This window comes from Schistocerca piceifrons, chromosome 4 (genome assembly GCF_021461385.2).
Source record: "Schistocerca piceifrons isolate TAMUIC-IGC-003096 chromosome 4, iqSchPice1.1, whole genome shotgun sequence".
Lineage (NCBI taxonomy): Eukaryota > Metazoa > Arthropoda > Insecta > Orthoptera > Acrididae > Schistocerca > Schistocerca piceifrons.
Genome location: NC_060141.1, coordinates 764,952,584 through 764,965,912, shown reverse-complemented (window position 1 = coordinate 764,965,912; position 13,329 = coordinate 764,952,584). Strand labels below are relative to the sequence as shown.

General features: G+C 38.0%; 1 protein-coding gene across 9 annotated transcripts in view; it reads right to left on the bottom strand.

Moving 5' to 3' along the window:
- Positions 1-13,329, bottom strand: part of LOC124794963 (la-related protein Larp4B) — a 358,294-nt gene that overhangs the window by 84,119 nt on the left and 260,846 nt on the right. For 6 of the 9 annotated variants that reach the window (XM_047258683.1, XM_047258691.1, XM_047258684.1 and 3 more), the window contains exons 3-6: positions 8,997-9,102; positions 8,670-8,828; positions 7,787-7,923; positions 7,598-7,710 (exon numbers count right to left, since the gene is read on the bottom strand). In XM_047258683.1, coding sequence (XP_047114639.1) covers positions 7,598-7,710; positions 7,787-7,923; positions 8,670-8,828; positions 8,997-9,102 — 515 coding nt within the window. Of the gene's footprint in view, positions 1-7,597; positions 7,711-7,786; positions 7,924-8,669; positions 8,829-8,996; positions 9,103-10,895; positions 10,959-11,108; positions 11,195-11,559; positions 11,651-13,329 lie in introns of those variants that run through there. The other 3 variants (XM_047258686.1, XM_047258688.1, XM_047258687.1) reach the window with 3 other exon arrangements.

The following is a 13,329-nucleotide window of genomic DNA, read 5'->3' as shown; positions in this document are numbered from 1 at the left end:
CCCTCTGAGTACCTCCAGTCGAAGTAACACATCTGGTAGTGGGACACACATGGGAGTGTGGTTATAATGCTGACACTACTAACAACACACTGGGTCTAGACTGTACAGTTGGACTGTGATGGCTTCATAACCAGCCTTAATCTTCAATGGAAGCACATCGAATGTGAGAAAAGAGTGTGTGTGTAGGCTAAGTTTACGTCCACCTTTTTCATTATCCAATGGGTCACGGTAACACCCCAATCAGAGAGATAATTTTGGATTTCCCTGTAGTGTCACGTACCAAAATAGGTTGGTCTTTAGCTACTGCTAAACCGTTTAACTGCTGTTAGTGCTGTGGAAATGTACAAATTGAACTGCAACAATCCTGCACACAAAAGGAAAAAAGTACTCTGCTGAGTAATAATTTTCGCTGGCACCTTCATCTCTACAGTCTTGTGTGTGTAGATGTTTTAACATTAAACTTAACTGCTACAAAAATTTCCAGGGGTTTGTTGAGAGGATTGTTTTATTGTATACACGTATTAATGGAAACAAATGTGTATCACAATCAGTACAGAGACTTCTCTTACTAAGAATCTGTGTAAATGAATGGATAATTACTTTCTGTCCCTTTAGACAACTGGGAACCACTGGACAGTTCACAGCCAACACCGGGACAAGTTCAAACATATTTTTGTTCAGTCTACGCCTTAAGAGACAAGATACTATTTGCCTATGTAAATAGCATTTCAGATGAAATGTAGTCTTGTTATTGCTCCATACAAGAACGATTGGACAAATTTGATAATGTAAGTGTTACTGATTACATCTTCAGGTAATATTTCAGATTATTGTTTTCAGAATCAAGTGTACGGCATAATAGAAATAGTCAAGCACTATGATGAAATTATGTAAGTAATATTTTCCCATCAGAAACCAATTCAGCCATGCAATGGTGGCAAATACAATTATGCTTAACAATTTCAAATTTCTTGACATTTGTCACTGGTGTAGTGTGACATTTAAAATCTCAAACTTAATGACAGAATGAAACATTTGGAAAAATTTGCACCAGAATATTCAGGCTAGTGATCTCCTCTCGGTCATTTGTCTTCTAGAATACTTTAGATGGCTCGTAAGTAGGACTTCAATTCTAGATTCAGAGCAAGAATGGTAAATGTTATGTATGAAGCATTTCTCAAAAACAACAAAATGAGTCTTCCAAATCCTGACAACTTTGTCTATTAAAATTACTGACATAGGATAGGGAAGTAAAATTTTGAGGATCATTTTTCTAATTAACTTTTGAAGAACTTTTATCAGCTGGATGTAAGCATAGTGAACACCTAGCAATAATTTATTCACAATTATTCTCTCTCTCTCTCTCTCTCTCTCTCGTGTGTGTGTGTGTATGTGTGTGTGTGTGTGTGTGTGTGTGTGTGTGTGTGTGTTGTGGGTAAAGCAGATGGTAGACTTCGGTTTACTGGTAGAATACTGGGGAAATGCAATCAATCTACAAGGAAATTTCTTAGCAATCAACTTGTGTGACCCGTTCTACAATACTGCTCAAGAGTGAAACCCATACCAAATAGGACCCACATGGGATATTGAAAATATACAGGTAAGGGCAGTATGAATGGTCACAGATTTGTGTGATTCGTTGGGGAATGTTACAGTGAGACTGAGGAAACTTGAGTGGCAGACTCTCGAAGACAAACTGAGATTATTAGAAGCCTAAGTTTGAAGAACCAGCTTTAAATGATGGCTTTTGAAATATATAACCCCTTACTTATTGCTCACATAGCGATCATGAAGACAAGGTTAGAATAATTACAGTATGCACAGAGGCATTCAGGTAATCAGGCAATCATTCTTCCCATCCTCCATACACAAATGGAATGGGAATAAACTATAATGACTGGTACAATAGCACATACCCTCCAACACACACTAGTGGTTTACAAAATAAGAATGTAGATGTAGGGCAGAATATTTGTTGTGACCTATTTGACTAAGTGCATCAGAACTCCAGTATGCAACAGTTGGAATTAAAGACTTAACATCAAGTTCCAATAGAAATTGTGTAAAACCACTACCAAAAACATTTCAAATGACACAGCCAAGCTCACAGTGACACCACACTGAGTTGTTGTGTTGTGTTTAGGCAGCACTGTCAATTTTTGAAAGGGGAGTGTGTTTGGAATATGCATACCTGCATACCGGTCAACCACAAATGGTTTGAACTGAATACTCAGACTGAAGAGGTTGCAATGCTGGTGTGTCCCAACTGCTCCCAAACGATAGACAATATCACAAAAGCTGCAGCAGCAGCAAGCCACTTTACACCCTAGAAAAATCTGATGACCTGAACCTGTCACATGTCACCCAGCACGGTGTGCTATACATCCCGACGCAATACCAACATGACTGTGTGACAATTTGAGTGGACTTTATCAGTAGTGTTAACGATATGTTTCTCAAATAGATCTTAATTGAAGATGGTTTTTCCTGTGCTATTAATAATTGAAGTAACACTCACCTGGAACATGCCTAGACAGTAAAAGCAATGACAAGACAGGTCAAGAAAAGGCGATGTTCGAAATGTTTTTATTCAAATAGTATTTTTAATGTGGAATTGATACCATAAAGTGCTATGGTACCCAAAACCCACTACAAGAAGATCCTTGACCGTTTACGTGATGCAATTTGGCGTAAGCATCCAGAGCTTTGATGTGGGAAGAACTGACTGTTGCTATAGGACAATGCCACTTTACATAGTTCTGACCTTGCCACACCACCTGCACTCCCCTGATCTCACACTATCCTATTTTCTACTCTTAACTATATGACAGCACTCTTACCATAAGAAGAGCAGATTTACAGGACCTTCCTTCGAACATGTTTTCGCAGTCCTGACAGCAGCACTTGATTCTTGAGACTTTCCCAGTGTAATCAGTAGCAGGCCACTAAGTTTCCGGCTTGCACCCAGCTGATTTCTACTGCTTGCCATGATATTTCAGCTGACAAAAATTCATCCATCTTCACGTGAGTGTTTTGCCCTGGAGACTGCTGTATCAAAACCTGGCAAGGAGACAAGCACAAAGACAGCCACTATATGAGTGATCTCTGGCAAGTTTTGCCTCCTTCAAATATCACACACAGGTGCACCCGTAAATATTATACTCACAAATGCATCTTTGCACCAATTTTTGGTATAAAGTTAGTGAAGTGAACTAGCAATTTCCAGTGCAAAACACTCACTCAAAGATAGGTTGAATGGTTGCCAGCCGAAATAGCGTGCCAAAGAATCTACTTCATCTGGCTGCAATCCCAAAACTTAATGTAGCAGTTAAAAGGATATCGGCAGATGGTGACCGTTTTGAGGGAGGATGTGTATCTGATTGAAGTATATGCCATGGCCATATGGCATTCAGGGACAGGACCACAAAAAAAAGTGAGCATGTCACGCAGCATCTTTTGAGACAATCAGGTTCTTTTGGGTGCCTACTCTCTGTGTGTCCCTATGAAAACTTAACAATTGCAGTAGTACAAATTTTTGACATTACAGGAAACTGATGTGGCAGCCCCGAAACCACTTGCAATAATTAAGAACCCCCAAGGTGAATACACATGCCAGAGGTGGTAGTGACTAACCAACAAACATATTAACAAATGTAACACTCCATCAACTCCCTTCACACAGCATCTCCATTCTAAGCAGAACGCTATTAAGAGTGATTTGACTGAAGATTATATTTTCATCCATGCCACAGAAGAGCTCTTTAAATCCCATGAGGACGCCAATTCCATAGATTCCCCTGAACTTTCTTGGTACAACTGATTTCCCTTTGCTAAGTCACCAACATGCTACTTTGTTACCTTTTTCAGTACTACCCTACATTTAATTAATTTTGCTTAATTTCTGTTTCTGAAATAAGACTGGCCGTTACAGTCTCTGACATTCTTTTCCAGCAACTTTTCACGCATTAAACTGACAGATACTATTACCTAGCAAATACATGCATAATACTTCAATGAAAGTAAAATCGAAGTTGCCCAAAACTCCAGGTCATAGGAGACTTATTGGATAGGATGAGAAGGCAAGACTGATTACACATGGATCAGCAACAATACAAGGAAAATCCAGATTGCTACTTACAGTAAAGCTTACACATTAAGTTGTAGACAAGCACAGTTAAAAGACCCTACACATTAGCTTTCAGACACAGCCTTCATCAGAAAATCACACACACTGCCATCTGGGGGGTGGGTGGGGGACGGTTTCAAAAGCTGGAGTGGGCATAAAATCCCTATTTAGTATTGTTTGAGATAATTCTACTACTGTACTACCTTACTGGGGCAAAATAATTTAGAAATATTTCTCATTCAGTACACTCACTTTTACAGTGTGTCCATATAACTGAATGGACAATTGCTCTCTGTCCCATTAAACAACTGAGAACCACTGAATAGTTCCCAGATAACACGGGGACTGTTGCATAAAATTCTTATTACTAAGACTAAAAGTTACACATTAAGGAGACCCTTGATGGGTGGGAAACACACTTGTGGAACCACTGCACAAGAAGGTGACTGAAAACCAGGTAACTTCATAAGGTCATGTAAGACTAGTCTCAAGCCTTGAACTTACCGGAGGGTATGAAGAGCTTTAAGAATTTAGGACCAAACTGAACACAGATCAATCGAGAAAACAGGAAGAAGTTCTGTGGAACTATGAAAAAAATAATCAAAATATACAAACTGAGTAGTCCATGTGCAAGATAGGCAAAAATCAAGGATAGTGTGAGTACACGAGCGCTGTGGTCCCGTGCTTAGCATAAGCAGATGCGGAACGTGGGGCTCTCGGTTCAAGTCCTCCCTGGAGTAAAAATTTTATTTTCGCAAAGTTATGATCTGTCCGTTCATTCATTGACGTCTCTGTTCACTGTAAGAAGTTTAGAGTCTGTGGTTTGCGACCGCACCGCAAAACCATGCGATTAGTAGACGAAAGGACGTGCCTCTCCAATGGGAACCGAAAACATTTGATCGCAAGGTCATAGGTCAACCGATTCCTCCACAGGAAAACATGTCTGATATATTCTATACGACACTGGTGACGGCATGTGCATCACATGACAGGAATATGTTGTCGACCCAGCTAACTTGTACACTTTGTGAATGGGTAAAAAGATTCTTCTATCTTGCCAGATTTAGGTTTTCTTGTGGATGTGATAATCACTCCCAAAAAAGTGATGAAAACATAAGACTGTCACAAACTGAAAATAAAAAATTAAAATTTTTCAGTCCAGGGTAGACTTGAACCAAGGACCTTTCATTCCGCAGCTGCGCACACTAACCCTGAGACCATGGCACTCCTTCACTCTAAGTCGTTTATGTTGCATATCTTACACTTGGACTATTCAGTTTGTATATTTTGCTTTTTTTTTCATAGTTCCATACAACTTCTTCCTGTGTTTTTCAAGGCCTAGTCACTGTGCCATTTTATAACTAAATCTGAGGGGGGTGCGATGGGGAGGTTCCCTTGTAAGCAATCCAATATCTAGAAGTATTCTAGGAACGAGAGCAATTTAGATTGGCCTACACTTTTAATTTTCATTAAACTGAACACAGCTGTAATAGGCACAAATGCAACACACCACAGAGGAAATGATGCCACAAATTCTGCTATATTTCATTAAACTGGTAATCAAAGTAGAAATGAGTACATGCAGACATAGAAAAATACACTGGACAACACTTCCGGGAGGGCTAATGTTGTAGACACCTTCAAGTATCTGGGAAAATCCAAACCAACTGACAGGATGACATAATAAACATGGAAGGAAATACATATCACTTAACATATAGATGTAAAAAATGTATTTCCCGTACTATAATAAAATTCTAAGATTAAAATACAAACATAAAACCAGCAGCTGTCTCATTGTTAACATTAAGGTAATACATGGTACAATAAAAAACTTGCTGTTGAGAATTACTTTCTTTTCCATCTTGTCAAACATGGAAAGTGGAGGAGTATATGAACAGTAACTGGTTACAGAAATGCACTGATGACTTGTGGGAAACATAGTACAATTATATCTAAAAACAAAGATGATGTGACTTACCAAACGAAAGCGCTGGCAGGTCGATAGACACAAACAAACATACACACAAAATTCTAGCTTTCGCAACAAACAGTTGCTTCGTCAGGAAAGAGGGAAGGAGAGGGAAAGACGAAAGGAAGTGGGTTTTAAGGGAGAGGGTAAGCAGTCATTCCAATCCCGGGAGCGGAAAGACTTACCTTAAGGGGAAAAAAGGACGTGTGTGTGTGTGTGTGTGTGTGTGTGTGTGTGTCTCTATATATATAGTGAGTGTATACCCGTCCTTTTTTCCCCCCTAAGGTAAGTCTTTCCGCTCCGGGATTGGAATGACTCCTTACCCTCTCCCTTAAAACCCACTTCCTTTCGTCTTTCCCTCTCCTTCCCTCTTTCCTGATGAAGCAACCGTTTGTTGCGAAAGCTAGAATTTTGTGTGTATGTTTGTGTGTCTATCGACCTGCCAGCGCTTTCGTTCGGTAAGTCACATCATCTTTGTTTTTAGATATATTTTTCCCACGTGGAATGTTTCTCTCTATTATATTGATATTACAATTACATGGATATGAATTGCAAATTCATTTTTCTTATCAATTTAGAAATTTCTGATGTAATTTACACATGAAGGTTTCATTCTATAATCCACTAAATTTCAGACTAACTGCATGTACAAGAGATATTTATTATTAGTGGTTGAAATTATACATTACTTTCAATATTGGTTGTAAATAACTGAAGTCCCCACAAATCAATATGAATACTGCCAACTGGGGAAATTCTAATCAAGTATTTTATTTTATGCCTTGCACAGATTTCTTATTGGCTTGTGTATCACAGTCAGTTCAGATCTCTATTACCACATAGATTTCATTAAACTGAAAGTGAATTGCTTTCTGTCCCATTAGACAACTGAGAACCATTAGACAGTAATCAGACAACACTGGGACAATATAAAAAAAATGCACTTTACTATACTGCACAGCAAAATTAACATGGAAACTTAGTGGTAATCTACAATTTTAAAATGTGCCAAAAATCTTTCATTGCAACAGCTGTACTAAGTTTGACAAACATTGTCAATGGCATACTGTTTTTCAGAACCCCATGTAGACAGGTAACAGGAAAAATTCTCTTCCTTCATCTGTAAATCCTTTAATTGCTCCCTTTTCTTGTCACACCTGCTTCCAGAAGCTGGTAAATCAGTGTTAAGTCAGTCACTATTTATTGTTCTAAGATACTGCTCTAGTCTCAAAAAGTACTGAAGCAATAATTATGTTTGAGAATAGTCTGTAGTGCAGGGATTGCATGTAGCTGCACCTAACAATCCCCATGAGTGCCACATTGTTTATACACTGTATATAATTTACACTGTATAATAAATTTATTATGTACTGTAATTCCCAGTGAAGCATCATACACATACCACAAACTATACTTTTAATTTTATTATTGAACATATCTGGCAAAACCACAACTTTAACGTCACAGCTCAATACTGAAAAAGATTCCACATGAATTACCTTTACGTCTTCCAATGGGGTGTGATCAGGTATTTCACGCAGAATTACAATACATCTCTTGTGGTTTGGTCTCACCTTCTGACCTTCCTCGTCAACTTGTACATTTGGTGACTCTAAAACAAATCATACTTTAAACTTTTTCATGAAGTCCTTAAATTTACATCAAATCAGATATGCCAGCAAGCGTACCTCTCAAAACTTCTGTTATAAGTTTTATATCTTTTGTCAGTTTCTTCACTTGATTGAAATTTGCCACAGTCCATATTGGTACATATTGATCATTATCCATTTGTGACAATAAATATGCATCATTTGCCAGATTTTCCCTGAAATCATAAAATTAACTTTTAACAATAGCACATCAGAAGTAAAGTTTGATAAGTCACCTTGTACTAATTAAGTTTCCATTCACACAGAGTTAACTGTAATGTATTTAAATGCATTCACTCATCAAATACCTGATGTCAGCTTTGACGCATGAAATAATATGGCATGTGATGTCAAACATATGCAAACAGATAAAAAGAATACTGACAACATTTATTTTGCATCTCTATTTTTTCCTGGAATGTTGATTGTGGTGACAGTTTGATCTGCCACCTAGCCTAAGGCCTAGGTTAGATATATAGGGGGAAAGTCTGGCAGTCATCAGAATACATTACATATTGGATTTCACACAGTGACCTTGTCCTTCATTTTGAGGAGGTACTGGGACACAAATGTGGTGAAGCAAATTAACTGTTTTTACTATCCTGATAGTCATATTAAGACATTTCTAAGATAATGTTGCATTTTGAAACAACTTCGGATATGTTTAACAGCCACTAACTAAACCTAAGTCACAGTTGCGTGAGAATGGCTTGAGGTGACCAGTTCTTAGCTTAGCAAAAAATTAGGAAGAAGAGCATTACAAGTAAAGTTACGTAAACTGCAGAACAAATAATGTTTGTATTCATGTTATCTACAAGAGAGCTGCAGCAGCATTTTCACTTAGTGGAAACCTATGTCGTATGTATAAAGATTACTGAACTACAAAGACAATTACAATCAATATGATGGGCGAGGACTGTACCTTGAGAAGTAATATTCTAACTGCGAAGACAGCATTTGTTTTAGTTGGTCCAGGGGGATGCCTGCATCAGATCCTGGGCTCGGATCCGCAAGCGATCCCCCTGGAGGACTGCTATCCTGCACGTACGTCTCCAGTGAATCTCCTAGGCCATTAAGAGAGCTGTAAGAAATTCACATAAAATTTTCATATCATTAGAAGGTGGAACATCAGCATGGCAGAAATATGAGAAAGAAAAAAGTGAAATTATCAATGACAGACTGTGGATGTGTTGTGAATAATGTTAACATTTGAGACCACAAATATTTGACGTCCAAAGCAAATACTCACCTGAAATCTGAGCTCGTAGTTGCCGTGGTGGCCAGCGAGTCAGGGGTGGCTGGGTACACCGCCCCTGAAGGGAGCTTGCCAATGTCCCCATTCATGTACACGTAAGCTGAAAAGAGCAAATCCATATCATATATCTCAACTGTTTGAGTAAAGGGAGAGGAGGAGCTAATACAGGTACAATTACAACAAAACTTCTTTGGTGTCACTATGTTAACTTGGGCATAGATTAGAAGGCTCGACATGATTTAAGTAACAAGATACCTGCTTACATTATTCTAATTTCTTACCTACATCAAATTTCAGCACTGACAGGTTCGTCAGACAGCAAGATAAACCGTTTAGTAAGAACAGATATTAAGGTCCCAATAACGGAAGTAACCACTGGAATACTTCTCTTTAAAGACAATGACCATTTATTACTTACTTTTGTATTTTTAAACCCAATACCGACATACTGTCCTTTTTCAATCTTCACTGAATACTTAGTAACCTTTTTAATTAGCACACTGTCAATGAAACAGAAACCACCTTCAGAGTATTCCAAACCTTACAAGGAAGTATTTATAGTTCAACGTACAAATGGAAATCAACATAAAAGAAATTTCAATATGTTTTGACTGACTTTGTAAGCCACATATTAAAAGTTTTGCATTGAACCTATGTAATTAAGACCTACTTTTAATATGTGACATCTTTGAAAACTTCATCACCAAAGAAACACTTGTATTTCCAATAAGTGTTAGTGTTTTCCTGATTCACAGCACATTTCAACTAAAATTCAGTTGCCTGAACTTACTAAACTTATACCAACAATTCCTTATTAGCCAGACATTTTACTTTGATGACAACACAACATTGTAGAACTCAAATTTAATTCCCAGAAAACAACATCAGCAAAAAGATGTTCTTTTGCATACAACTACAGCAGTTGGCTAAGCAAGGGGTATTCAGTAAACTAGGAATAAATAACCGTCCCATTTCGTTTTCTCAATAGTAAATTTCCTTTTCAACTATTTATGTGAACAGAAGTGGCAGATCTGGTATAAGCCAAACGCACATGGTTATCCCTCTTCCTTTTCGATCTATCAAGAACTACTAGTGCAGTACTGCCAACCCCGTCAGAAACTTATTTTCAATCTTCGCCAACAGCTTGAGACAATATCCATTTACTGTTGCCATCTATCAGAACTGACACCTTAGAAAATTTCACATACATTTCTATAAGCTTTAGTTTCCTTAATCGGAGGTAACTGTTCTACGTAATTTCTGGATATGTTCTTGCGGGTAATAACACACTGCACCACACGTAATTGATTCTTTCGATCCTAGATCCTCTTTATTTGCAAATACTACGTTCAAGCAGATGTGCTGCGGTCCTAACGACGCAAGAGCCAATTTAACTATGCCTCTATTACATTCATATTTTCGGTTATGAAATATTAGTAGTTATCTCTTGGATATACATAATGTGCGCAGTAATTCATTGAGTGTTACATATTTTTTCACAAGTAAATGACTCATGCCTGTCCCTCGCTCTCTGGCATTAATTGCTCTCCCCTTACTAAAGGTTATGGACAAATGAGCGCCGCCACACATCAAATAAAGTACGACACTGAATGAAACACTTGTTAACAAGCCGTGAAATCCAATTTAGAGATACTTTTCTGCTGAATGTGGCTGAACATCACTCTCTACTCAGTGCATCAGCAGAAACTATCACCAACTACAGCGTTCCAATCGAGCTGTTTCGCTATCCATAACGATACTTAAGAAGCCATTTACAGCAACTCTCATAATATCCCAGTCATATGAAGAAACACTACACAGGTTTTGCAAGAAAACAATTTAGCTAATAAAAGTGATTTCAAACTGCATCCTTCATTTACATCTGCAATTTACCCTTATAAAGTGACCCGGAAACCATGTGCCTTATCATTAGGCTTCTTTATCGACTGCTCCTCAGCGAACAGATGCAAGGTACACCGCATTCACAATTTGTTAAGTCACTCAATGTATGTGATATAACTATAATGCTCTATTCTGTAAACGTATAGAGATACATGACACAATCCTGTTTTAATAGCTCTGAAAAACAGAAACATATTTCCTTACCGGTGAGCGGAATCTCCTAACTCAACACAATTCTCACAGAAACCTGCAAAATGGCCGACCAGAAGGCACATGCCACAGAAACGTTGCATCATGGGGCCTGCGGCTTACTTGCGCGCTATCTAGTAGTCCAAAACAGAAAACTTGAATAACGGAATTCATAACTAATTGTGTAATGGTTTAACACAGAGCGGTAAGCAAGTTATGTATTATGAAATACATGTCTCTTCTGACTAGTAAACGTTCAGCGCACCGTTTTCCTTACATCGAATTACAGAGCAAACCTGCAACTGAATCATTTTATGAGGACTAGTTTGTAGGTTATTACGACACTTTTCCAATTAGCAACTGTCGAAAGTCTGGTAGGTCACACAGTGGCCAACATTTGACGTCTACTATCAGCTATTTTCAGTATCTAAACTCGAAATACAAATATAGCTTACACCAAACCAACCTTGTTTCTGCTGCTGACAGAGATGGATGGAGGAACTGACATAACTCTGACCAACAGAAACTAAAAACCCTTGCATGCGAAACACGAATGAGTTCGAAGTGTTTATAGTGTGTCACGACGCCGGAGTTTTTCCCCGTTGAAAGCCAAGAAGACTGCTCCAAGTCGCCAGTATTGTAGACAACTCAAAGAAATTGTTGCCTTGTCATTTGTGCGTTGTTAGTTAAAGGATGATTAATAACGTAACTGTGAATATCTTTGAGTATCAAGATTTATTACAAACAACGTATTTATTGAAGTGAAAGATATGTAGCATCTGCGGTTAACGTATAACATGGCGAAGTTTTTGGTAAGGTAATTAATGACTTCAACTTTCCGGATAATCAGACTATTTTCTTCTCTCCATGAAGAAGTTTCGCCCACCTGTATTTTTGTAAATATAGTCCGGCTTAGTGCTATCAGGTAAAGACTTCCTCTTATGATTTCCACATGTTTTATTGTGTGAAAGACTGTCAACACCAATTTACTGGTTTCTTAAAATTATATTTTGCAAATTTTAATTCCGGATTTTATGTAAACTACAGAATTCAGTAAAACTTTAAAGCTCTTTGACTTTTAAATGTTCCTAGTATGAAACAGATAAGCTAACAAAGCGCCTTACTTCATATGTTCTCTACCAATTAAGGTATGATAATTTCCACTACTGTATCTGCAATTACAGTTTTTCCATCAGCTGAATTTTATGACATGCTAGTGCGCTATACGAGGTAGCTATATAATTGCAGGGACAAAGGATTGTGTGTAGTTGCATAATGATCTCTTGATCTGGAATATATCACCACAGCACTTAGCTCTGCTTTGAAATGAAGTATACTCTACCCACAATTCTCCCCCACCACTTTAATTTTCTTCCCACTTAACACTGGCAACAACTTGGTCCGCCTGACATTTTCAATTTATTATGTTGTCATATTGTATATGTCTACTCACTCAAACCCAGACACATTTTCCTTTTTCCATAATTTTTATTACTTCTTAGTATAGCCTCATAGCTAGGGAGACCTCCAGAGGGAATATCAACCTGTGACAGACCAAATCACATTCCAGTTTGTATCAGCTTTATGTTCACGAACTTGTTATTGAGGCCTAATGGACACAAACTGTACACTTTTAACACACAGCATCTCTATGGAACAGTAAGTAGCTGTGACTGGTAAGTGAACATTAGACAATGTCAATTCTTGTACTACCAATGCCTCAGTACAAACTCTGCAGCACATATTTACAATTGGGCACTCACTTGGCCTTAACTTATACAATATACTCACTTTCTTGGCTGACATTAGGAGCATATCCATTTAGCAGAGGAAGGAAGCTAGTGCCCACAGACTTCCATGGAGATAGTTGGAGTTTGGTGGGAGCTTGTCCTATTTCCCTCATACAATACGTTGTGATTCATACCATGCACTGTGGAAAGCTGTGTTTTGGACAGCAATTTTTTTCAAGTATGGATTCTATTATTCTCTCTAGGAAACATACGAAAATATGCCCACTACTGAAATGACGACTCCCATTACCTATCTATATCTGTTCTTTCTTGCAACTTACGTTTTCTAGTATATTAGCAGCTGACTTTCACTGTATTTCCCCTCCTCCTCACTTATCCTTGATGACTCACTTCATATAGTACAGTTTGATAAGCTCTTTCTTTCTTCTTTAAGCAGCTAAAAGCTTCTACAAGCTGCTGATTGTCTTGACATACCAAACCCTCTA